The sequence below is a fragment of the Nicotiana tomentosiformis genome, chromosome 8 (genome assembly GCF_000390325.3).
Source record: "Nicotiana tomentosiformis chromosome 8, ASM39032v3, whole genome shotgun sequence".
Taxonomy (NCBI): Eukaryota; Viridiplantae; Streptophyta; class Magnoliopsida; order Solanales; family Solanaceae; genus Nicotiana; species Nicotiana tomentosiformis.
Genome location: NC_090819.1, coordinates 68,094,696 through 68,118,475, shown reverse-complemented (window position 1 = coordinate 68,118,475; position 23,780 = coordinate 68,094,696). Strand labels below are relative to the sequence as shown.

At 40.7% G+C, this 23,780-nt stretch overlaps 2 protein-coding genes across 2 annotated transcripts; one reads left to right on the top strand and one right to left on the bottom strand.

Moving 5' to 3' along the window:
- Positions 1–1,661: 1,661 nt before the first annotated feature.
- Positions 1,662–2,123, bottom strand: LOC138897632 (uncharacterized). Its single transcript, XM_070183627.1, has one exon. It carries the CDS (start codon positions 2,121–2,123, stop codon positions 1,662–1,664), a length of 462 nt encoding a protein of 153 aa, XP_070039728.1.
- Positions 2,124–10,736: 8,613 nt separating this feature from the next.
- On the top strand, positions 10,737–12,392 carry LOC138897631 (uncharacterized). The gene is made up of 3 exons (XM_070183626.1): positions 10,737–11,115; positions 11,246–11,631; positions 12,366–12,392. The coding sequence occupies exons 1-3, from the start codon at positions 10,737–10,739 to the stop codon at positions 12,390–12,392; spliced, it is 792 nt and encodes a 263-aa protein (XP_070039727.1).
- Positions 12,393–23,780: the final 11,388 nt, after the last annotated feature.

Here is a 23,780-nt window from a genome sequence, read left to right as displayed (position 1 = left end):
ACAAATCGATCCTCCCTAACCTCCTTTTTCTTTGTTCTCTCCAGACCTGTAGTTGTAGTATCTCCCCCTCTACCATCATCGGGGATGTCATGTATAACCTGTGCCTTAAGGACTAGTGTAGTTGATGACTCGTAAGCCTGCCTAGCACTCTCCGACCCCTCGGAGGTGCTGTGAGATGAAGAAGTCTCATCCGCAAGGTAGTATCTCCCATGTTGCCTCGACTGTGTGGCCGTATGCTCCTCCTGAATAGAGGCTGAGTTGCCCTCTGACACCTCCCTAGACGGGATATAGGAGCTAGACTCGGAGAGGTCTGCACCACCCCCTTTTCCGGTTGTTGTCTTCTTCCTGATTGTCTTAGGCTGGCCAAGGGGCAAGGTACCTCTACCTCGACCTCGGGAAGATTCACCTCTACCCTTTGAAGTGTCGCATGGACCTCTTGATCGAACCATTGTTTGTATCAATGCAGAGAAGATTTGTTAGTTGCAATTGATTCTTCAACACATTCAGGACTATTGTAGGTAAAGGAAAGAAAATTAGACACAGTGGGGATATGCATGCAATACATGTCTGCGGGAAAAGGGATTTACGTTCCGCACATTTTTTATGTGTGGCCGCAGAAGGAACTCGCGGTCTACAGATTTTTGTTGTGCGTCCGAAGAAGGGAAGTGTAGTCCGCACAATTTTAGCTTGCGGCTACACTTCTAAGTCCCAAAAATGTTAACTCTCGGATGATAGAGAAATGGCCAATCTGCGGCCGCAAAGGAAAATATGTGGTCCGCACAATTTAACTTGCGGCCGCTAATTCTTTCAGCACTGAGTTGCCAATTTTGCTGATCTGCGGACCGCACAATTTCAAGTGCAGCCGCAGATTTCAAAAAATTACGAACGGACCAGTTTTTTCTAATTAGGGTTTTTCAATTTATTGCACAACTAGTCATGGAAACATGGTAAAAACATGAAATTACACTAACCCAATCCCATTAGAGCATGTATCAAGTTTGCCCAGTTCAGATCTACCCCACATGGACATACAGTTGAACTCTAATAACAGATGGCCTAAAAACGAACTAAAAATGTAAAAATTAAACTAACACAAAAAATAGTTAACATGAAATTGAAGCATACCAGATAGAGTGAGTGTAATGAGTGAATGATCAAGGTGGTGGAGTGTGAGGACAGTTAGAAATCTCCAAGATATTTAATACAGCAACAATGTTTAGTTCAGAGAGGGAAAAGTTTTCAATGAGCTCTATTGTTCTATTTATACCAAACATTTAGAGAAGGAAAAAAAAGAGATGAGTGCGGCCGCAGATTTCACGTGCGGTCGCAGATCAACCTCCGCATTGACAAGTTCAAACTTTAGAGAATTGGTATTTTTGACTTTTCAATTGTGTAGTCCGCAAGAGAAATGTGCGGCCGAAAAGCTCTTCTACTACACATAGAAATGTGCGGTCCACACAAATAAAGTGCGGTCCGCATTCTTTTGAACACTTAGCCATTTTTCTTTCCATCGTTCTTGTAAATCACACTCATCCCTGTAGCACAATTCAAATCAAGTTAGATCACAAATAACTCCTAACTACAAAAGAAAAATGAAAAGAAATATGGGTTGCCTCCCAAGAAGCGCTTGATTTAATGCTGCGGCATGACGCAAAATACCCTCAAGTGAAATGAATGACCGCCACCACGTGGTTATCTCCAACCTTTCCCAAATAGTGCTTCACCCGGTAACCATTGACTCGAAACACTTCATTGTTTTTGTTCTTCAAGTCTAATACAGCAAAATGTGTCACACTAACAATTTTAAAAGGACCAATCCACTTGGATTTTAGCTTCTCGGGAAACATCCGCAACCTTGAGTTGAACAACAATACAAGATCGCCCACCTTGAATTCTTTGTTCCAAATGTATTTGTTATGAAGATATTTCATCTTTTCTTTGTACAAGGACGAACTCGCATAAGAATTGTACCGGAACTCATCCAATTCATTTAAATGTGCAACCCTCAAGTTAGCATCTACATCCCAATCAAGATTCAACTTCTTTAGAGACCACATTGCCTTGTGCTCTAGTTCTACCGGAAGATGATAAGCTTTTCTGAACACCAACCAGTATGGCGACATTCTGATAGGTGTTTTATAAGCCGTCCGATAAGCCCATAATGCATCATCAAGCTTCTTGGACTAATCTGTCCGATTAGCATTCACCGTTTTGGATAAAATACTCTTTATCTCCCAGTTGGAGACTTTCACTTTCCCACTAGCTTGTGGGTGATAGGGAGTCGTGACTTTGTGAGTAACACCATACTTGCTAAGTAATGTGTCAAAAGCCTTGTTGCAAAAATGTGACCCCCATCACTTATAATTGCATGTGGAGTACCAAACCTTGTGAGAATATTCTTCTTCAAGAAAGCCACTACACTTCTCGCCTCATTGTTGGGTAAAGCGATGGCCTCAACCCATTTGGACACATAATCCACCATGACCAAGATGTAGGTATTTCCACAAGAACTTACAAAAGGACCCATGAAGTCAATACTCCACACATCGAAAATATCAATCTCCAAAATGGTTGTGAGAGGCATTTCATTTTTCTTCGAGATTCCACCGGCCCGTTGGCATTCATCACATATTTTCACTAAGTCACTAGCATCTTTGTAAAGAGTAGGAAAATAGAAACCACAACTAAGCACTTTGGCTGTCGTTCTCGCTCCGCCATGATGACCACCATATGGCGAAGAATGACAAGCCCCAAGAATATCACTTTGCTCTTCTTCTGGCACACACCTCCTAATCACCCCATCAGTACAAAAATTCGGAAAAGGTACTATTAATCCCAATAATAATCTTGATAATCGCTTTTGAGCTTCTTCCTTTGGCTTGAAGAGAACTCATCCAGAATAATTCCACACACAAGAAAATTTGCTAAATCCGCGAACAATGGTACCTCTTTCATTGAAATTTCCAAGAGTTGCTCAACGGGGAAGAAAGCATTGATTTCAAGGCCATCATATGGTCTCCCCTCCTCCTCCAAATGAGACAAGTGGTCTGCCACTTGGTTTTCACTACCTTTCCTATCTTGGATGTCAATATCAAATTCTTGTAACAAGAGCACCCATCTTATCAATTGAGCTTTGGAGTCCTTTTTGCTCATAAGATAACAAATCTTCGCATGATTCGTATGGACAATAACGTTTGCACCCATCAAGTACGGGCGAAACTTCTCAATTACAAACACAATAGCAAGAAGCTTTTTCTCTGTAACGGTATAGTTGACTTGGGCAGTATTCATGGTCTTACTAGTATAATAGACCAGGTGGAAAATCTTGTTGATACGTTGCCCCAAAATAACCCCAACCCATACGTCACTTGCATCATACATGAGTTCAAAAGGCGCACTCCAATTTGGAGTGGTGATGATGAGAGTAGTTGTCAACTTGAGCTTCAACAATTCAAAACCTCTCATGCAATCATCATTGAAATTAAAGTTAGCATTCTTCTCAAGAAGCTTGCACAACGGGTTCACCACCTTAGAGAAATCTTTGATGAAGCGTCGGTAAAAACCCGCATGGCCTAAGAAACTCCGCACACCCTTCACCGAAGTTGGGGGTGGAATCTTAAAAAATACCTCAATCTTTGCCTTGTCAACTTCAATTCCATTCCTTGAGATTTTGGTGGCCAAGGGAAATACCTTCCTCGACCATGAAATGGAATTTCTCCCAATTGAGCACCAAATTTATTTCTTCACATCTAGCCAACACTTTGTCCAAATTTGCAAGACAATCATCAAAAGAATCTCCAATCAACGAGAAGTCATCCATGAAAACTTCAAGGTAGTCCTCCACCATGTCCGTGAAAATTGCCATCATACACCTTTGAAAAGTCATCGGTGCATTGCACAAACCAAATGGCATCCGCTTGAAAGAAAAAATACCATAGGGACATGTAAAGGTTGTTTTCTCTTGATCTTCTGGAGCAATGAGAATTTGGTTGTAGCCCGGGTACCCATCAAGAAAATAATAGAAAGCACGGTCGGTCAATCTATCGAGCATTTGATCAGAAAGAAAGTGGAAAATGATCATTCTTTATGACTTTGTTGAGCTTGTGATAGTCCATACACACCCTCCTACCGGCCACCATTCTTGTAGGAATCAACTCATTCTTCTCATTAGTGACCACCGTCAGGCGCGCCATCTTTGGGACACATTGAACCGTAGAAGTCCATGAACTATCAGAGATGAGGTAGATAACCCCGGCATCCAACCACTTGATAATTTCCTTCTTGATAACTTTTTGCATAGACTCATTGAGTCTCCTTTGATGTTCAATAGCTGGTTTTGCGCCATCCTCCAACTTGATCTTATGCATGCAAAAGGCGGAGCTTATACCCCGACTATCCACCAAGGTCCACCCAATATCCTTTCTCCTCTTTTGTAGCACCGCCAATGTGGAATCTACCTGCACGTTAGTCAAACAAGAGGAAAGAATAACCAGTAAAGTAGAACAATGGCCAAAAAATTCATACCGAAGATGTAGAGGCAATGGATTCAACTCCAAGGTAGGAGTCTCTTCAATAGAAGGCTTTGTAGGAAAAGGAGTCCTATTTTCAAGATCCAAGGTTAATTTTCTGGGTGCATAGTTGTACGACTCCATTCCTTGCAAAGAGTTCACACATTCCATGAAGCCATCAATCTCATCATCATCAATGTTGAGCAAGACGGCCTCCAACATATCACCAACATTGATTATATCACTTGTATCATCAACAATGACATCGGTCACCAAATCCACAAAAGAACACACGTCATTGCAATTAGACTGCCGCATGGACTTACACACATGAAATACCACTTTTTCATCACCAACCTAGAAAGTGAGTTCCCTGGCTTCAACAACACAAAGAGCCTTACCCGTACCAAGGAAAGTTCTCCCAAGAATAATTGGCACTTCATAATCAACCTCACAATCTAGAATAACAAAATCCGCTAGAAGAATGAATTTATCAACCCGGACCAAAACATCTTCAATCACACCCAACGGCCTTTTCATTGTACGATCAGCCATTTGCAATCTCATAGAGGTAGATCTTGGTTGCCCAATTCCCAAAGTCTTGAAAATTGAATCTGGCATCAAATTTATACTTGCCCAAGATCGCAAAGAGCTTTCGAAAACTCGGCACTTCCAATTGTACAAGGAATGGTGAAATCACCGGGATCCTCCAACTTAGGAGCCATTGAATGAACAATTTCACTCACTTGATGAGTGAATTTGATGGTCTCAAAATTCATTGACCTCTTCTTTTTCACAATATCCTTCATAAACTTTGCATAACCGGGCATTTGTTCCAAAGCTTCGACTAATGACACATTGATTGAAAGACTCTTCATTATTTGAATGAACTTCTTGAATTGATTCTCACCATTTTTCTTGGCAAGTCTTTGAGGGTATGGAGGTGGAGGCTTAGGCAATGGTGCCTTAGCCTTTTGCACTACCGGCTTTGGTATGTCAATAATGTGTTCCCTAGACAGGTTCACCTCCTCTTGAGTCTCTTTCACACTATCATCAATATCAATTCGAACGTCCTCATTGGGTTGAACAACATTGTTCGGGGTCTCTTCTTCTTGCATTACTTGATCATCATCAACAAGTCGCCTTTCACTTGAGGTGGGTGCATTTCCGCCTCTTACACTTCTTGTGATAACCACCATGGCATGCCCTGTATTGCTACCACCCTTTAGGTTTACTACCATGTCACTTGGTAGTGCCCCCTTAGGACAAGAATTTAGAGCTTGAGAGATTTGCCCCATTTGAACTTCTAGATTGCGGATTGATGTGTTGAGTGAGGCAAGTTGGGCATCCGAATCGGCATTCTTTTCCATTATTTGCTTGAACATACTTTTAATACGCCCCATCTCATTATTTGAAAAACTTGAACCATGATAAGGATAAGGAGGTGGGTTGCTCGGTTGTTGGTACATCGGGGGCCTTTGCAAACCCGACCCCCGGTCGCCTTGATTGTTACTACATCCACCTTGATTGTTACCTCCCCAATTTTCTTTGGTTGTTTCCACTCCAATTTCCTTGATTGTTGTTATTATGCCAATTCCCTTGAATGTTAGAATTCCAATTGCCATGATTCTTTTGTGGTCTCTATTGTTGTTGGTTTGGGTCTTGGTAGTTATTTTTTTGCACTTGAAAATTGTTCACATATTGCACTTCCTCTTCTTGTTCGTTATAAGAATCATCTTGCTCAAAACCACCATCATCTTATACATATTTCTCTACTCGAGTTTGCACTTGTGGACCTTTGTTCCTCCTCTTGTTCACCATCATGTTCACTCCCTCTATAGCATTGACTTTCTTAGAAGCTTGCACTTGATTTAGTTGAGATTTTGCTAGTTGAGTCATAGTAGTAGTCAATTCAGCAATGGCTTGCCCATGGTCTTGCAATTCTTTGAAGTGGATCATATTCGGATCACCTTTGTGGAACATTAGCCCGGGATTACCAAGATGATAATGTTTCTGCCATCTCATCCAAGATTCCACACGCCTCCGCATAAGGCGTAGTTATAAAGTTCCCACCGGCTAGTTGATTCACTTCACATTAGTTGATTATGTAAATCCCATTATAGAAGGTTTGTTGAATCATGTTTTTTGTCATATCATTGTTGGGACATTCCTTAACCATTGTTCTATAGTGCTCCCATATTTCGTGCAATGGTTCATTAAGCTCTTGCTTGAATGCCAATATCTTATCTCGAAGTGTAGCCATGTGCCCGGGAGAGAAAAACTTAGCAATGAACATTTCCGCCAACTCATCATGAACATTTCCGCCAACTCATCCCAAGTGTGAATTAAATGGCTCAGCAATCGTTCTAACCAATCTAAAGCTTTCCCTGTACAGAGAAAGGAAAAGGCCTTACCATCAATGCATCCTCAGAAAGATTAGTTTGCTTGCTCCCCCAACATGTATCCACAAAGCCCTTCAAATGTTTGTAAGCATTTTGAATTGGAGCACCGGTAAAGAAACCCCGTTGATCAAGCAAAGTGAGAATCACATTGGTTATTTGGAAGTTGCCCTCCCTAATACGGGGAGGGATAATTTCACTAGCATAACCTTCGTTGGGAAATATCCAGTGTGGAGCCACTCGTGGTGGAGGTGGGGTAGAACGTGCACATTGTCATGAGGTACCCGGCCTCTCCGATTGGCTTGTGGCTCATGAGGTTTCTCCTCTACTTGCTCCTATTCGCCGTCCAATTCCCCCAAAGGCAAATTTCTAAGCTCATTGTTTGCCATGGTTGTACCTAAAATTTCTCACACAAGTTAGTCACACAGAAGGAAAAGAAGATATTCCAAAAATAAACTCAAATATATAGCTAACACCGTTTTAACTCCCCGGCAACGGCGCCAAAAATTGATCCACGTCCAATCCGCACTTAATAGTGAGTGGAAACGGTCATTGGAAGAATAGTACCCAACAAGAGCCGGGGTCGATTTCCACAGGGAGTTTAATATGGGTGTTGGGGTATACACTTGACGAAAGCAAATGGAACAACTAGATTGCACTTCCAAACAAAGGGTTTTGCTTTCTAATTCTAATTTTACTCTAACAATTATAAGCTAAGAGAAGAAACTAGAAAGTGAATGATTGTTTTTGGTGTTTTGCCAAATAGTTAATAAGCCTAGAGATATGACCTTAACCTAGGTGTTCGCCTAATGGGTTAAATACGTTAAGACCTATTTTGTTGATTGGCGTGTATTATAGCTCTTAACTCTACGTTACCCACTCAATGACTTTCAACCATAGAGTGATTTTGCCAAATTTGGCTTTCTCAAGCCCAAATGGGTATCAAGCTAAATAGTTGATATGAGCTCAAGTCGGGTTCTCACTATCTCTAGTTCAAAAACCTTTAATTAGGCTAATCAAACTCTTAATTAGCCCAATTTATTGTTAGCCAAGTTTTTTCTAGACCAGGTCTCTCTTTCTCAAGCAAAGACCAAGTCAAAAAGGCATGAATCAATGTTTACAATCAATAATTCTAAAATTAAAGCATAAAATAGGATAAATAATCAACACTCAATCATAAACAAGAATTAAATTAAATACCCATAAGGTTTACACATTAGGATTGGGTCACAACCCTAGTAAGAATCTAGCTACTCATAATCTGTAACAAATACAAGTAAAATAGTTGAAGCTTCAAATGATACTCGATGACTTCCTCAATCAAAGTCTTTAATAGACTTGTCTACAGCCAACCATGATTCGACTGAAGAGATTGATGAGGCAGAGATGGGGGTGATTTACCAGGGGAAAAGCTTTGTACTATTGATGGATTACAAGAAGCAAAACTACCAACAGTCAAACCAACCCTTGGCTTTATTTATGATCTGCAGTTTAGGAAGTTGCAGCAATCTTTGGGAGCTTCACATCACAATGAACTGGCTACTAAGGGAACAACTGAAGCTGAGTTCCAACAAGCTATGGTTCCTTATCAATGTGGTACAATGAAACCAATTCCCATGTCTTGTGTTTCTAGAATGAGGTAGACACTCAACATACAGCTAAACATCCCACTGAATTCTCCAATACAAGTGTTACATGACCTTATAACACACAATGCAGCACCTCTGGAATCTCAGTAGTCTTTAGGGGATTTTGAAAAACTAGCAGATGAAGGGGATGATAATTCTAGAGCAGAGAACTTTAAAGCAGTTGCTAGGGAGGCAGATCTATCTCCTAGAGCAGAAGATAAGAGTGGCAAAAAAGGAAGGAAAAAAGGTCAACACAAAGAGGTCCATCAACCAAAAAGAATACTACCTAGAAGGGCAGGCTCAATAACTAAATGATGATCAAGTCTTTAATTTGGAACATAAGGTTTATAAACACACAGCAGGCATTTCAAAGGGTGATAAATATGCAAAGAAAACATGATTTCTTCATCATTGCACTCATGGAACCTTTTCAGAACTATAAACATATTCAGACATACAGAAGAAGGCTAGGTATGGAAGCTGCTATGTGTAACATCAATGGTAAAATCTGTTTGTTCTTTGATGTATTGACTAAATGGGAAGTAGTGAATGACATTGAGCAACATGTCACAATTAGAGTTTGTCATTAGGACATTTGCAAACAAATAATGATGACTTTTGTGAATGCTAAATGCTCATCTTTAGAGAGGCTTGAACTGTGGGATAACCTGTATTATTTGGCAAGTAACATGGAAATTCCTTAGGTAGTTGAAGGAGACTTTAATGTTCTAATGGCTAAGGATGAGAAGATAGGCGGGCTACCAGTCTATCCACCTGAATATGAAGACTTTGCTTGTTATGCCAATTCCTATGCTTTGTTTGATGTTGGCTACAAAGGCAGTCCCTTCACCTGGTGGAATGGTCGACCAAACTCAGAATACATCTTCAAAAGATTAGATAGAATATTTTTCAACCAACATTTTCAACAACTATACCCCAGAATTAAAGTTGAGCATCTTATCAGAACAAGATCAGATCATACAACACTATTGATGTCTTGTGGTGTAAAGTCTATGCAGTTTGTTAAACCTTCCAAGTTTCTTAACTTTTGGATAAAACATGACACATTTCTGGATGTGGTAAGGCAGAACTGGCTTGCAGATTTCATGGGTAGCCCTTTCTTGATATTCAAGCAAAAAGTTAAAAAGAGTTAAAACTGCCATGTCTCACTGGAGTATGCTAACATATGGTGACCTATTCAAGCGAATTGCAATTAGAGAGGATATTGTTAGAGTGAAAGAGATTTTATTTGAAAAAGATCCAACAATTGAGAATAGGATAGTTCTCCAAAAAGCTCAAGTTGAGCTAAAGAAATATATTAGCTTCAAGGAGAAGTTTAGGAAGAAAAAGGCAGGTATGACTTGGTTTGATGAAGGTCATAGGAACACATTTTCATAATTATGTCAACGGCAAGAGGCAGAAGCTTCAGCTCATACGAATTCAAAGATCAAATGGTGCTTGGCTAGAATCGCAAGAGCTTATGTCTTCAGCTGCAGTAGAATTCTTCAGAAGATAGTTCACACAGGAAAGTGATCCTACAAACTTTGACATGCTTAACAATATACCTGCTATGGTGACTATGGAACAAAACATGGAACTGTGCAGATTCCCATCATTTGAAAAAATGAAGCAGGCAGTTTTTACTCTAAGTGGAGACAGTGCCAGTGGACCTGATGGTTTCACTGGACTATTTTATCAACATTGCTAGGAAAGTTTGGAGGCTCGTCTCTACCAAAATCAGTCACACACACAAATCTAGTTCTGTTGCCTAAAAAACCTCATGTTGAAACTTTTGCAGACTTAAGGCCTATAAGCCTAAGAAACTTTATCAACAAAGTGTTCTTTAAGATAATGCATGACAGGTTGGAAAAGATCCTCCCTTCTTTGATATCACCATACCAATTCGGCTTTGTGAAGGGAAGAAGAATTTTTGAAAACATATTACTCACACGAAAAATTGTTACTGATATCAGGTTGAGAGGGAAGCCAGCTAATGTTGTGATTAAACTGGGCATGGCTAAGGCTTATGATAGAGTTTCATGGCAATACCCCCTTCATGTATTGAGGAGAATAGGATTTGCTGAACATTTCATAATCATGATCTGGAACTTGCTAGCTAACAATTGGTACTTTGTCCTCGTTAATTGTCAATCATCTGGTTTCTTCAAATCAACAAGGGGAGTTAAGTCCTAACAAGAACAATGAACAAACTGTTTGACGACAAGAAATTCATATGGTATGGCATGCCAAAATGGACTGATCCTTTGAACCATTTAGAATATGCTGATGATATAATCATCTTCACTTCAGTGAACACATACAGTCTGGGTAAAATTGTTAAGGTTCTCACACAATATGACCAAACATCTCGACATCTAATCAACAAGTCCAAGAGCTCATACTACATGCATGCTAATGTAGCTATACAATTGGTTGACAGTGTTTGTTCAATCACTGGTTTTCATAAAGGAAAGTTCCCCTTCACTTACCTAGGCTCTCCAATTTTCTACACAAGGAGAAGAAAAGAATATTACAATGACCTTGTTCAGAAAATGAAAGAAAAATTACATTCCTGGAAAGGTAAGATGTTATCTTTAGGAAGTAAAGTGACTCTCATGTCCAACATGCTACAAAGCTTACCAACACACATACTTTCAGTTTTGGATCCACCTAACAACGTCATTGAACACATGCAAAAAATATTTGCCAGGTTCTTTTGGAGTACAAAATAAGAGGGGAGGAGCATACATTGGGCAAAGTGGAAAAATCTTTGTCTGCCTAAGAAGGAAGGAGGGATTGGCTTCAGATCCTTATTTGAGGTTTCAAAGACCCTCTTTGCCAAACTGTAGTGGAGATTTAGGACAACAAAACCATTGTGGTCGAATTTCATATGGAATAAATATTGCAAAAAAAGAGCAGCCGACTATGGTACAATTCACACAGGGATCACATGTGTGGAGAAAAATGATTGAGGCAAGAGATCAGGTGGAACATGAAATATTATGGGTGCTGAATAGAGGTACTATTAGTATTTGGCATGAGAATTGGACTGGTCTGGGATCACTTTATCATGTAGTACCACAGGAATTCTTCCAGGTCTGCCAAGCGGTGGGCCTCGCGTCCCAGCTCATGAGGCCAAGTAAGTTTTCGGCCCATTTCTCCTTTTTATAACCCTTCCACTCTTTAAAAACACACACACACACTTAAAATACAACCCACGCCCAGCCCATCCCCAAAACAACTCTGCCTCACTCTCTTTTCCCTTCTCTCTGCTAACCTCTCTCTCCACTCCAAACACTGCCAGCCCCTCCATTCTCTCTTTCATGTCACGACCCAAAATTCCCACCCTCGGGACCATGATGGCGCCTAACATTTCACTTGTTAGGCAAGCCAACGTTATATATAGTTATTAACCATTTTTAACACTTCAAGTTAAATGAAACTGATAAGCTGAATAAACTGAAATAGAGTAAATCTAGCAAATTATTGACCAAATGATTCAAAATAAGCTTTAGAAACTACCAACAAATGAAAGAGGTTCAATTTAGATCATTTTTGAAATGGTCAACAAAAGTCAACCCCGGGCCCGCTTGGTCAAAATCGAGATTCGGACCAAGACCCGATCACCCATTCACCCCTGAGCCCGATTATGTGATTTGTTTCAAAATCCAACCCCAATTCGAGGTCTAAATCCCAATTTTACAAAAATCTCCAATTCTATCCAAATCCCTAATTTCTACCATGAAAATCCTAAATTTGATGTTTAAATCTCATGAAATGTAATGGGTAATTAAAAAAAATAGATTAAAGTTATTTACCAATGAATGTAGGAAGAAAAGTCTCTTGAGAGATTGTGAGATGAGCTAAATCCCGTTTTCCCCCTCTTTTACCCAGCTGCGGATGTCGCCATTGTGAGCACCGCATTTGCAAGACAAGGGTCGCAAATGTGAACCCTGTCATAGAAGAGGAAAAGTCACAAATGCGAACACAAAACCATCGCAAATGCAAAGCAGCACACTAGTGGTCAGTGATCGCAATTGTGACCACTTCCTTCGCAAATGTGAAGGTCCACTGTCCGCAAATGCGAACTATTTCTCGCAAATACGAGATTCACCCAGCACAACCATGCTAGCAAATGCGAAATATTCTTCACAAAAGCAATGCTCGCATTTGCAAGACAGGCCTCGCAATTGCGATATCTGCAACAGAGCACCATCACTAGTATTGCACCAGCAGACTTTTCCTAAGCAAAACTCATCTGAAACACGTGCGAAACTCACCCGAGCCCTTCGGGCTCCAACTCAAACATGCACACAAGTGTAATAACATCATACAAACTTTCTTGCGCCATCAATTACCAAAACAACACCTAAATCTATGAATCGTTCCTCAAAACGATTGAACTTTCAAAATGGAACTCAAGAACACTAGAATCACATTTAAGTGTCCGAATCATGTCAAATGAATTCTGAATTGAACCAAATTTTGCAGACAACTTTCAAATAGCAATATGGAACTATTACAAGTTTTAACATCAAAATCTGAACCCGTTAGCTAAGAAGTCAACTTTCGGTCAAACCATGTATTTCTTCTTCTTTCAAAAATGCTTGTTTTCGGCAAAATGAGTCAACACAAGTTAGGGACTCCTAAATTCAATTTCGGGCATACGCTCAAGTCCCAAATTACGATACAGACCCACTAGGATCGTCAAAATACTGATCCGGGTCCATTTACCCTAATTGTTGACCGTAGTCAACTCAAGTCATTTTACAAAAATTCATATTTTTTTAAATTTTTAACATAAGAATGTTCCAGAAAAAGACTCAGACTGCGCACACAAATCGAGGAACGCTAAACAAAGTTATTTATGGTCTCAAAACACTAAAATAAAGGCTAAATCTCAAGATGAAATATCGGTCATCACATACTCCAGCTCTAAAATAAACATTCGTCATTAAAAAAAGGACATAGAAAAGTACCTGGACTGGTAAAAAAGTGTGGGTATCTACTCCGCATATCGGACTCGGACTCTCATATGGTTGCCATGATCGGTTGACCTCTCCACTACACTTGAACTGAAGGTTAAATCTTAGACCTCAACTTCCGAACCTGCCGGGCTAGAATGGCCACCGGTTTCTCCTCATAAGTCAAATCCTTATCCAATTGGACTGAGCTGAAATCTAACACATGGAACGGATCACCGTGATACTTCCGGAGCATAGATAAATGGAACACTTGATGGAATGATGATAAACTAGGTGGAAAGACAAGCATGTAAGCCACCTCACCCACCCTCTCAAGAATCTCGAAGGGTCCGATATACCTAGGGCTCAACTTGCCCTTCTTTCCAAACCTCATCACACTCTTCATGGGTGAAACCCGAAGCAATACCCTCTCTCCGACCATGAATGCAACATCACAAACTCTATGATCGGCATAACATTTTTTCCTGGACTAATTTGTGCGATGTCGATCCTGAATCATCTTGACCTTTTAAAAGGCATCCTGCACCAAATCGGTACCCAACAACCGAACCTCTCCCGGCTCAAATTAACCAACAGGCGAACGACACCGCCTCTCGTATAATGCCTCATAGGGAGCCATTTGAATACTCGATCGGTAGTTGTTATTGTAGGCAAATTCCGCAAGCGGCAAGAACTGATCCCAAGAACCCGCAAAATCCATAACGCAAGTGCAAAACATATCCTCCAATATCTGAATGGTGCACTTGGACTATCCGTCCATCTGGGGGTGAAATGTTATACTCAACTCAAGCCATGTGCCTAACGCATGCTGTACGGCCCTCCAAAAATGCTAGGTGAACTGCGTACCTTGATCAGAAATGATCGACATTGGCACACCATGAAGGCGGACAATCTCGCAAATGTAGATCGCAGCCAACCGCTCTGAAGAATAGGTAACTGCTACTGGAATGAAATGTGCCGACTTGGTCAACCTTTCCACAATCACCCATATCGCGTCAAATTTATTCTGAGTATGTGGGAGCCCAACAACGAAATCCATGGTAATACGCTCCCACTTCTACTCAGGAATCTCAAGCCTCTGAAGCAAACCACCAGGCCTCTGATGCTCGTACTTTACCTGCTGATAGTTCAAACATCGTGCAACATATGCAACTATATCCTTCTTCATTATTCTCCACCAATAATGTTGCCACTAATCCTGATACATCTTGGCGGCACCCGAATGAATGGAATACCGCAAACTGTGGGCCTGCTCAAGAATAAACTCACAAATTCCATCCATATTGGGCACACAAATCCGACCCTGCATCTGCAAATACCCCATCATCTCCAACAGTAACTTGCTTGGCACCGTCGTGCCGCACCGTGTCCTTAAGTACAAGCAAATGGAGATCATCATACAGACGCTCTTTGATGCGTTCATACAAAGAAAACTAAGAGACCATGCAAGCTAGGACATGATTGGGCTCCGAAACTTCTAACCTCACGAACTGATTTGCCAAAGTCTGAACATCTGATGCTAGTGGCCTCTCACTACCAGAATATACGCAAACCTACCCATACTCACATCCTTTCTACTCAAGGCACCGGTCACCACACTGGCCTTCCTGGGATGATACAAAATGGTGATATCTTAGTCTTTCAACAGCTCCAACAACTGTCGCGGACTCAAGTTGAGATCCTTTTCCTTGAAAAAATATTGTAGACTCTGATGATCCGTGATAACCTCACATGACATGCGGTAGAGGTAATGCCTCCAAATCACCAGTGCATGAACAATGGTTGCCAATTCTAAGTCACAAACAGGGTAATTCTTCTCATGAACTCTTAACTGCCACGACGCGTACACAATCACCCTGCCATCCTGCATCAATATTGCACTGATCCCAATACGCAATGCGTCACAATACACCATATAAGATCCTAAACCCGTGGGTAATACCAACACCGGAGTTGTAGTCAAGGAAGTCTTGAGCTTCTAAAAGATCAACTCACACTCATCGGACTACCTGAATGGAGCACCCTTCTGGGTCAATCTAGTTAACGGGGCTGCTATGAATGAAAACCCCTCCACAAATTGACGATAATAACCCTCCAAACCCAGGAAACTCCGAATCTTTGTAGTTGAAGTAGGTCTATGGCAGTTCTGAACTGCCTCAATCTTCTTAGGATCCACTTTTATGCCCTTGGTCGATACCACATGCCCCAAAAGGTGACCAAGTCCAACCAAAACTCACACTTTGAAAACTTGGCATATAACTGACTATATCTCAGAGTATGAAGCATAACTCGAAGATGTTGCTCATGCTCCTCTCGATTGCGTGAGTACATCAAGATGTCATTAATGAATACGATCACAAAAGAATCCAAATAGGGCTTAAATACCGGTTCATCAAAACCATAAATGTTTTTGGGGCATTTGTCAACCCAAATGATATCACTATGAACTCATAATGTCCATACCAAGTCTGACAAGTTGTCTTAGGGACATCCGATGCCCTAATCTTCAACTAATGGTAGCCAGACCTCAAATTAATCTTCGAAAACACCTTGGAAACTTGAAGCTGATCAAATAAGTCATCAATCCTCGGCAACGGATACTTGTTCTTGATAGTGAGTTTGCTTAACTATCGATAGTCTATACACATCCTCATCGAACCATCTTTCTTCTTCACGAACAACATGGGAGCACCATAAGTCTAGACACTAGGTCTAGTGAATCGCTTATCAAGTAAATCTTGCAATTGCTCCTTCAGTTCCTTCAACTCAGGCGGAGCAATACGGTATGGTGGAAAAGGAATGGTCTGAGTGCCCAGAGCCAAATCAACACAGAAGTCAATATCTCTGTCAGGTTGCATCCCCGATAGATCTGCAGGAAACACCTCTGGAAACTCACGCACAAATGGTACCAAATCCATGGAAGGAACCTCCGCACTAGAATCACGAATATAGGCCAAATAAGGTAGACATCCCTTCTTGACCATACGACGAGCCTTGATATGAGAAATAACCTACTGGTAGAATGGACAAGAGTCCCCCTCCACTCTAATCAAGGCAACCCCAGCATGGCTAAGTTCACTATCTTGGTGTGAAAATCCAATATAGCATGATAAGGTGATAGCCAATCCATGCCTAAAATAACATCAAAGTCTACCATATCAAGAAGTAAAAGATCTACACTAGTCTCAAGACTCCCAATAGTAATCATAGACGAGCGATAGACACGTTCTACAATAATAGAATCTACCACAGGCATGGACATATACACAAGAGCACTGTAAGAATCACGAGGCATAACCAGATATTAAGAAAAATAGGATGACACGTCGGAATAAATAGAGCCCAGATCAAATAGAACTGAAGCATCTCTATGGAAAACTGGAACAATTCTAGTGATAACAGCGTCAGATGACTCGGCCTCAGGTCTAGCTGGGAATGCATAAAATTAGGGTTGGGCCCCACCACCCTGACCTTTGTCTCTCGGATAGCCTCTTGATGGCTGTCCTCCATCTCTAACGGCCTGACCTCCACCTCTAACATCTTGACCTCCACCTCTAGCAGCCTGACCCCTGCCTCTAGTTGGTTGAGCGGGCAGTGAAGAAACTAGTGACATAACCATGGCACGAAAACTCTGTTGCGGTATGCTGCTCAACAATCTCGGGTAGTACCTCTTGATATGATCGGTACCCCCACACTCGAAATGCCCCTCCTGCTACTGTGGCTGCTGAAGCTGAAGCTGACCCAAACAGGCCGGATAACCACGGTGATAGCTCTGGATCGGAGGTGCACTAATAGGAGATGATGGTGCACTATAGATTGGCTGCCTAGGATGAGATACATAAGGATCACGACTACCCGAAGCACTGTGGTATGCCTGAAGCGCTGACTGAAATAGCCTAGGAGGAAGGCCTCTACCAAAAGTACCCCTACCTCCAGATGAGGCACCACTGAAACCACCGGAATGACATGTCCTCTTATAAGAAACCGGCCCCCTCTCCTGACCATGAACCATCTCGATTTGTCTAGCAATATCTATGACCCTATGGAAAGAAATATCAATTCCAGTCTCCTTGGCCATCTGTAGCCTAATAATGAAGGTGAGCCCATCAATTAATCTCCCCATTCCCTCCCTCTCAGTAGGGAGTAAAACAATGATGTGGCGAGCTACGTCCACAAATAGTTACCAACTTGTCATGACCCAAAACCCCGCATGTCGTGATGGTGTCTACCGCAATACTAGGCAAGTCGATAAACACAATAATCACGCAACTTTAAATTGAAAACATACTGAAATAAGCCTAATAGTGAACATCTCAAAATAACTAATAAGAAAATACCGCAACTCAATACTAAATCCCCTAGAATTCGGGCGTCACTGAGTACATGAGCATCTAAATGACAATACAGTCTAACTACTAAAACAACTGTCTAGAAAGATAGAACAACCCTAATAAACTAAAAAGAAGGAGAGTCGAGGTTTGCGGACGCCAAGGCAGCTACCTCGAAAGTCTCCAAGCAACTGAAGCTCTAAACCTAGCAACCGTCGTGTCCTGAAGTACCTCGATCTGCATATAAAGTGCAGAGTGTAGTATGAGTATAACCGACCCAATGTACTCAATAAGTAACGGGACTAACCTTGGGCTGAAAGCAGTGACGAGCTCAAATAGGTACAGTCCAAATCCAAATTTTTAACAGTACATATATGACAGGAAGAATGACAGTAATATCTTAGAGAAAACTCATAATTAGTTTGTACACAGTACATAAATGTAGACATGCTTTCAAGTTTAACAGTTTAAGTTCAACACAGATAAAATATGACAAGTATGATATGAGGAATGTTACATCTCTATATCTACATGTCAAATGTGCATGTCATATGTAATGCGTCACAGTGATAACCTCATGTACTCACACTCTCAGAGTACTCAATCTGACTATCTCAAATCTCACTCATCACACTCAGTCACTCAGCATTGTACGGTACCTACACTCACTGCTGGTTTGTTAGACTCCGGAGGGGCGGATCCTGCCCAAGCACTAATAAAACCTGTTGCGCCGCACAGCCGGATCCCATGATGAATCAATAATACTTGTTGTTACGTACATTTTGATCCCATCATGAATCAATAAAACTTGTTGCGGCGTGCAGCCCGATCCCATCAATATTACTCACAATCAGGCCCTCGGCCTCACTCAGTCATCAATCTCTCCAGTCTCTCAGGCTCACAACACTCATGCCAATCAGCCTAAAACAATGATAAATGATGTAACAATAAATGATAATAGAAATTGAGATATGATATGAAAATGATGAATGTGACTAAGTACATAATAGCAATTTAAGAAAATAACTTAACAGCAAAGAACAACCTCTATGGATCCCAACAGTACCAGCATATAGCCTAAACATGATCTCTAACATGAATCACAGCTTAATTTCTCTAACACATGGAGTATACATGAATAATAACAAAATTAAATAACTACACAGTTCCACAGAATCAACCGAGTCACAATTACTACGGTGCACTCCCACACGCCCGTCACCTAGCATGTGTATCACCTCAACACCAACCACATAACACATATTTCGTGGATTCATACCCTTAGAACCAAGTTTAGAAGTGTTACATACATCAACTCATGCAAATCTCTACACAACAAGACCTTGCCTCGCGAATCGGCCTCTGAACAACTCGAATCTAGCCAGAAACAACTTAATACAATCTACACAAGCTATTGTAATCAATTCCATATGATAAATCTAAGTTCTTTAACAAAAAGTCAAAAACTCAATCCAAAAGTAAACCTCTGGCCCACATCTCAGAATCTAACAAAATTAACAAAATCTGAACACCCATTCAACAACGAGTCCAGCCATACCAAAATTATTCAATTCTGACATCAAATCGTCACTCAATCCCCAAAATCTTACTCTCCAATCCCTAGTCCAAAATTCCCCAAATTCCACCTTAAAACACATAATGTAGGTGGTAAATTCAATGGGTATTCAATATTAATAGATAAAAACAACTGAAAGTTGCTTAGCTCTTGAATTCTAGTGAAACCCCTCTCAGAAATCGCCTCCAACCGAGCTTGAAAAGTACAAAAATGAGAAGAACCTCAAAACCCTCGATTTTATATTCTGCCCAGACATTTTTGCACATGCGGATTCCCCAGTCGCACCTGCGGCTCCGCTTCTACAGAAAAAAGTGCACTTCTGCGGAAAAAAGTGCACTTCTGCAGAATCCACTTACAGACCCGACCAGCCATACCTGCGGCCCAACCCTCACGCCTGCAAGACCACTTCTGCGCATCCGCACCTGTGTATTCCTCTTCGCTTTGGCGATCTCCAGCCACCTCTTAAACAAACGTTCATCCTCAAACAGGTCTAGAACCAACTTGTCAAGACCAGAAATTCCTCCTCCCCCCCCCCCCAAGACCTGATGGCGCCAAATATCTCACTTGCTAGGCAAGCCAAGGTTAGATATAGTTATTTACTATTTTTAACTCTTCAATTTAAATAAAACCAATAAGTTGAATAAACTGAAGTAGAGTAAATAAACTAATAAACTGTGATATCCAAATACAATCCCAGAACTGGTGTCAAGAATACACAAGCGTCTAGAGTACTACAAATAATAGTCTGAATAAAAACATAATTTTTTGAATCGAAATAAACATCTATGGTAATGTAGAAGGGGACTTCAGGGCTGCGAATGCTATGCAGTTGTACCTCAAGTCTCTGTCAACAACAAGATCCGAGCAAATCTACTGGACGCTGCTAGGACCTACTCTGAAATATGCACAAGAAGTGCAAAATATAGTATGAGTACAACTGACCCCATGTACTCTGTAAGTGCCGAGCCTAACCTCGACAAAGTAGTGACGAGGCTAAGGCGGGTCACTTACAATAACATGTACGTAGTAGTAATAATAATAACAGGGAAGGAAAAACAGGAAATGAAAGTAAGGCAGATAATTTATGAAAATGAACTCAATCCTCGCAATCAGAGAACCCAGAATAACAGATCTCATAATTTCATATAAAAATTGTTGTAAACCAACACAATAACAACAACGAATACAGTATACACAATCTGTTGCGGCGTGCAACCCGATTCCACCGTACACATAATCCTCCCTTATTTTACCATAGCATCAATTATCAATATCAAGAATCACATATAACATCTGTTGTGGCGCGCAACCTGATCCCACCATATCGTCATAATCATCCGTTATTACACCATATTATCATTTATCAATATCAAGCATTACATACACAACCATTGTGGCGCGCAATCCGATCCCACCATATCATCATAATCAATGTCATAATCCTCCCTTATTCCACCATATCAGAATTGTTGTGGCGTGCAACCCGATCGACAAATAATTTCAATAAACTTAGTCAATCCAGTAGCTAAATTCACAATAATCTCTACAATCAAAAGATATGAAAGCAAAACGATAAAGGAACCACGTACTAATCAAATGAATGCTACAAATAATACAAAAGCAACAAGACAAATCAAGTACGTGATAATTAAGTTGTGCAAGTAAGACAATAAAGGCAAGTAGCAATTACTCACGGAGTCATGGAAGGGACGAATGATTCAATACAAGAATAATTAATGACAAGTAATAATTTACGGCATAGAAGGCAATTAAAATATGTAACTTTTAAAGCATGGAATGAGATAATTCATGAAATATGAGAAAACTATGGAAACAATTATTTTTGATGCCATATAACACTCGTCACCTCGCTTATACTCTGTTTCACATGAAATTCACATAACAAGTAGTTCAAGGGTTCCTAATTCCCTCAAGTCAAGGTTAGACCCAACACTTACCTCACTTCGCAACTCAAGCAATCAACCAACCACGACCTTGCATTTTGAACAAACCTACAAATCTAGCAAATTACTGACCAAATGATTCAAAATAAGCTTTAGAAACTACCCATAAATCAAAGATGTTCAATTTAGATAGTTTTTGAAAAAGTCAACAAAAGTTAACCCCGGGCCCGCTTGGTCAAAATCGAGATTTGGACCAAGACCCGATCACCCAATCACTCTCGAGCCCGGTTATGTGATTTGTTTCGAAATTCGACCCCAATTTGAGGTCTAAATCCACATTTTACAAAAATTCTCAATTCTACCCAAATCCCTAATTTCTATAGTGAAAATCCTAAATTTGATGTTGAAATCTCATGAAATGCAATGGGTGACTTAAAAAATATGGATTAAAGTCACTTACCAATGAATTTGGGAAGAAAGGTCTCTTGGAAAATTGCCTCTAGGGTGTTTAGGGTCGAGAGATTGTGAGAAATGAGCTAAATCCCGTTTTTCCCCTCTTTTACCCAGCTACGAATGTCGTAATTGCGATGTCTTGTTCGCAATTGCGAGCATCGCATTTGCGAGACAAGGGTCACAAATGCAAACCCTGTCATAGAAGAGAAGCTCGCAAATGCGAACACAGAACCATCGCAAATACGACCCATAACTTCGCAAATGCGAAGCAGTACACCGGTGGTCAGTGATCGCAATTGCGACCACCTCCTTCGCAAATGCGAAGGTCCACTGTCCGCAAATTCAAACTATTTTTCACCACCCAAATCTCACATGTCATGATGGCGCCTATCGCAATACTAGGCAAGCCGACAACCACAATAAACCACACATTCTTTAAGTTGAAAACATAATAAAATAATCTTAAAAGTAAAATCTCATAAATACATATACGAAAATACGACTCAATATAATATTTCCCCAATATCTAGGTGTCACTGAGTACATGAGCATCTATACAATAACATGGTCTGACTACTGATGTGAGAATAGTACAAATAAAACTAAAAGATAAAGGAGGAGAGTCAAGGTCTGTTAACGCCAAAGCAGATACCTTGAGAATCTCTTAACTGATAAAGCTCCAAAATCAGCAACCACCGTACCTGGAAGTACCTGGATCTATACACGAAGTGCAAAGTGTAGTATGAGTACAACCGGCCCAATGTACTCAATAAGTAACAAGACTAACATTGAGCTGTAAGCAGTGATGAGCTCAACAGGTACAGTCCAAATACAGAATTTTAACAGTACAGAACTGTAGACATGCTTTCAAATTCAACAGTTAAGCTCAAAACTGATATAATATGCCAAGTGTGACTGGAACGAGGAATTATACATCTATATATCTATATGTCAATTATGCATACCAACTGTAATGCAACACAGTGATAAAATTATATGCATACTCTCGGAGTATCAATTTACTCAGTCCTCACAGTCACTCATTCCTTCCAATCGCTCGACACTCTTACTCGCACTCGCACTCAGTAGGTACATGTGCTCACTGTTGATAAGTCAGACTCTGGAGGGACGGATCCTGCCCAAGCGCTATAATAAGCCAATCATGGAATGAATTAATAAAGCTTGCTACGGCGTGCAACCCGATCCCATAAATATCCTCACAATCAAGCCCTCGGCCTCACCCAGTCATCAATATCTCCAGTCTCTCGGGCTCACAATGTCATGAAAATCAGCACAAACAATGATGATATGATGTATCAATAAATGGCAATAGAGGCTGATATATGATATTAAAATGATAGATGTGACTGAGTACATAATTGCAAATTAAGCAAGTAATTCAACAGCATCACGACCCATGTGGGTCCCAACAGTACCAGTATATAACCTAAGCATGATTTCAAACATGGATCACAGCTCAACTTCTCTAACACATGAAGAATATATGGATAGTAACAAGATTATTTGACTACACTGTTCCACGGAATCGACCAAGTCACAAATTCTACAGTGCACGCCCACAGGCCCGTCACCTAGCATGTGCGTCATCTCAACCCCAATCACATAACACGTAAATTCAGGGATTCATACTCTCAGAACCAAGTTTAGAAGTGTTATTTACCTCACACCGTAAAAACATCTACTCCAATAAGCCCTTGCCTCGCGAATAGGCCTCCGAACACCTCGAATCTAGCCACAATCAACTCGATACAATAAACACAAGCTATAGGAATCAATTCCATATGAAAAATGCTAAGTTCTTAATCAAGGTCAAAAAGTTAACTCAAAACGTTAACCCCAGGCCCAAATCTCGGAATCCAACAAAAATTACAAAATCCGAACACCCATTCAACCACGAGTCCAACCATACCAAAATTACTCAAATCCGACAGCCAAATCGCCACTCAAATCCCCAATTATTACTCTCCAATCCCTAACC

Coding starts and splice junctions, on each gene's coding strand:
- LOC138897632 (XM_070183627.1), bottom strand. CDS start 2,123: ATGTCGCCATACTGGTTGGTGTTCAGAAAAGCTTATCATCTTCCGGTA.
- LOC138897631 (XM_070183626.1), top strand. CDS start 10,737: ATGAACAAACTGTTTGACGACAAGAAATTCATATGGTATGGCATGCCA. Junction 11,116..11,245: donor AAAATTACATTCCTGGAAAG/GTAAGATGTTAT, acceptor AATATTTGCCAG/GTTCTTTTGGAGTACAAAAT. Junction 11,632..12,365: donor TACCACAGGAATTCTTCCAG/GTCTGCCAAGCG, acceptor CAATGAATGTAG/GAAGAAAAGTCTCTTGAGAG.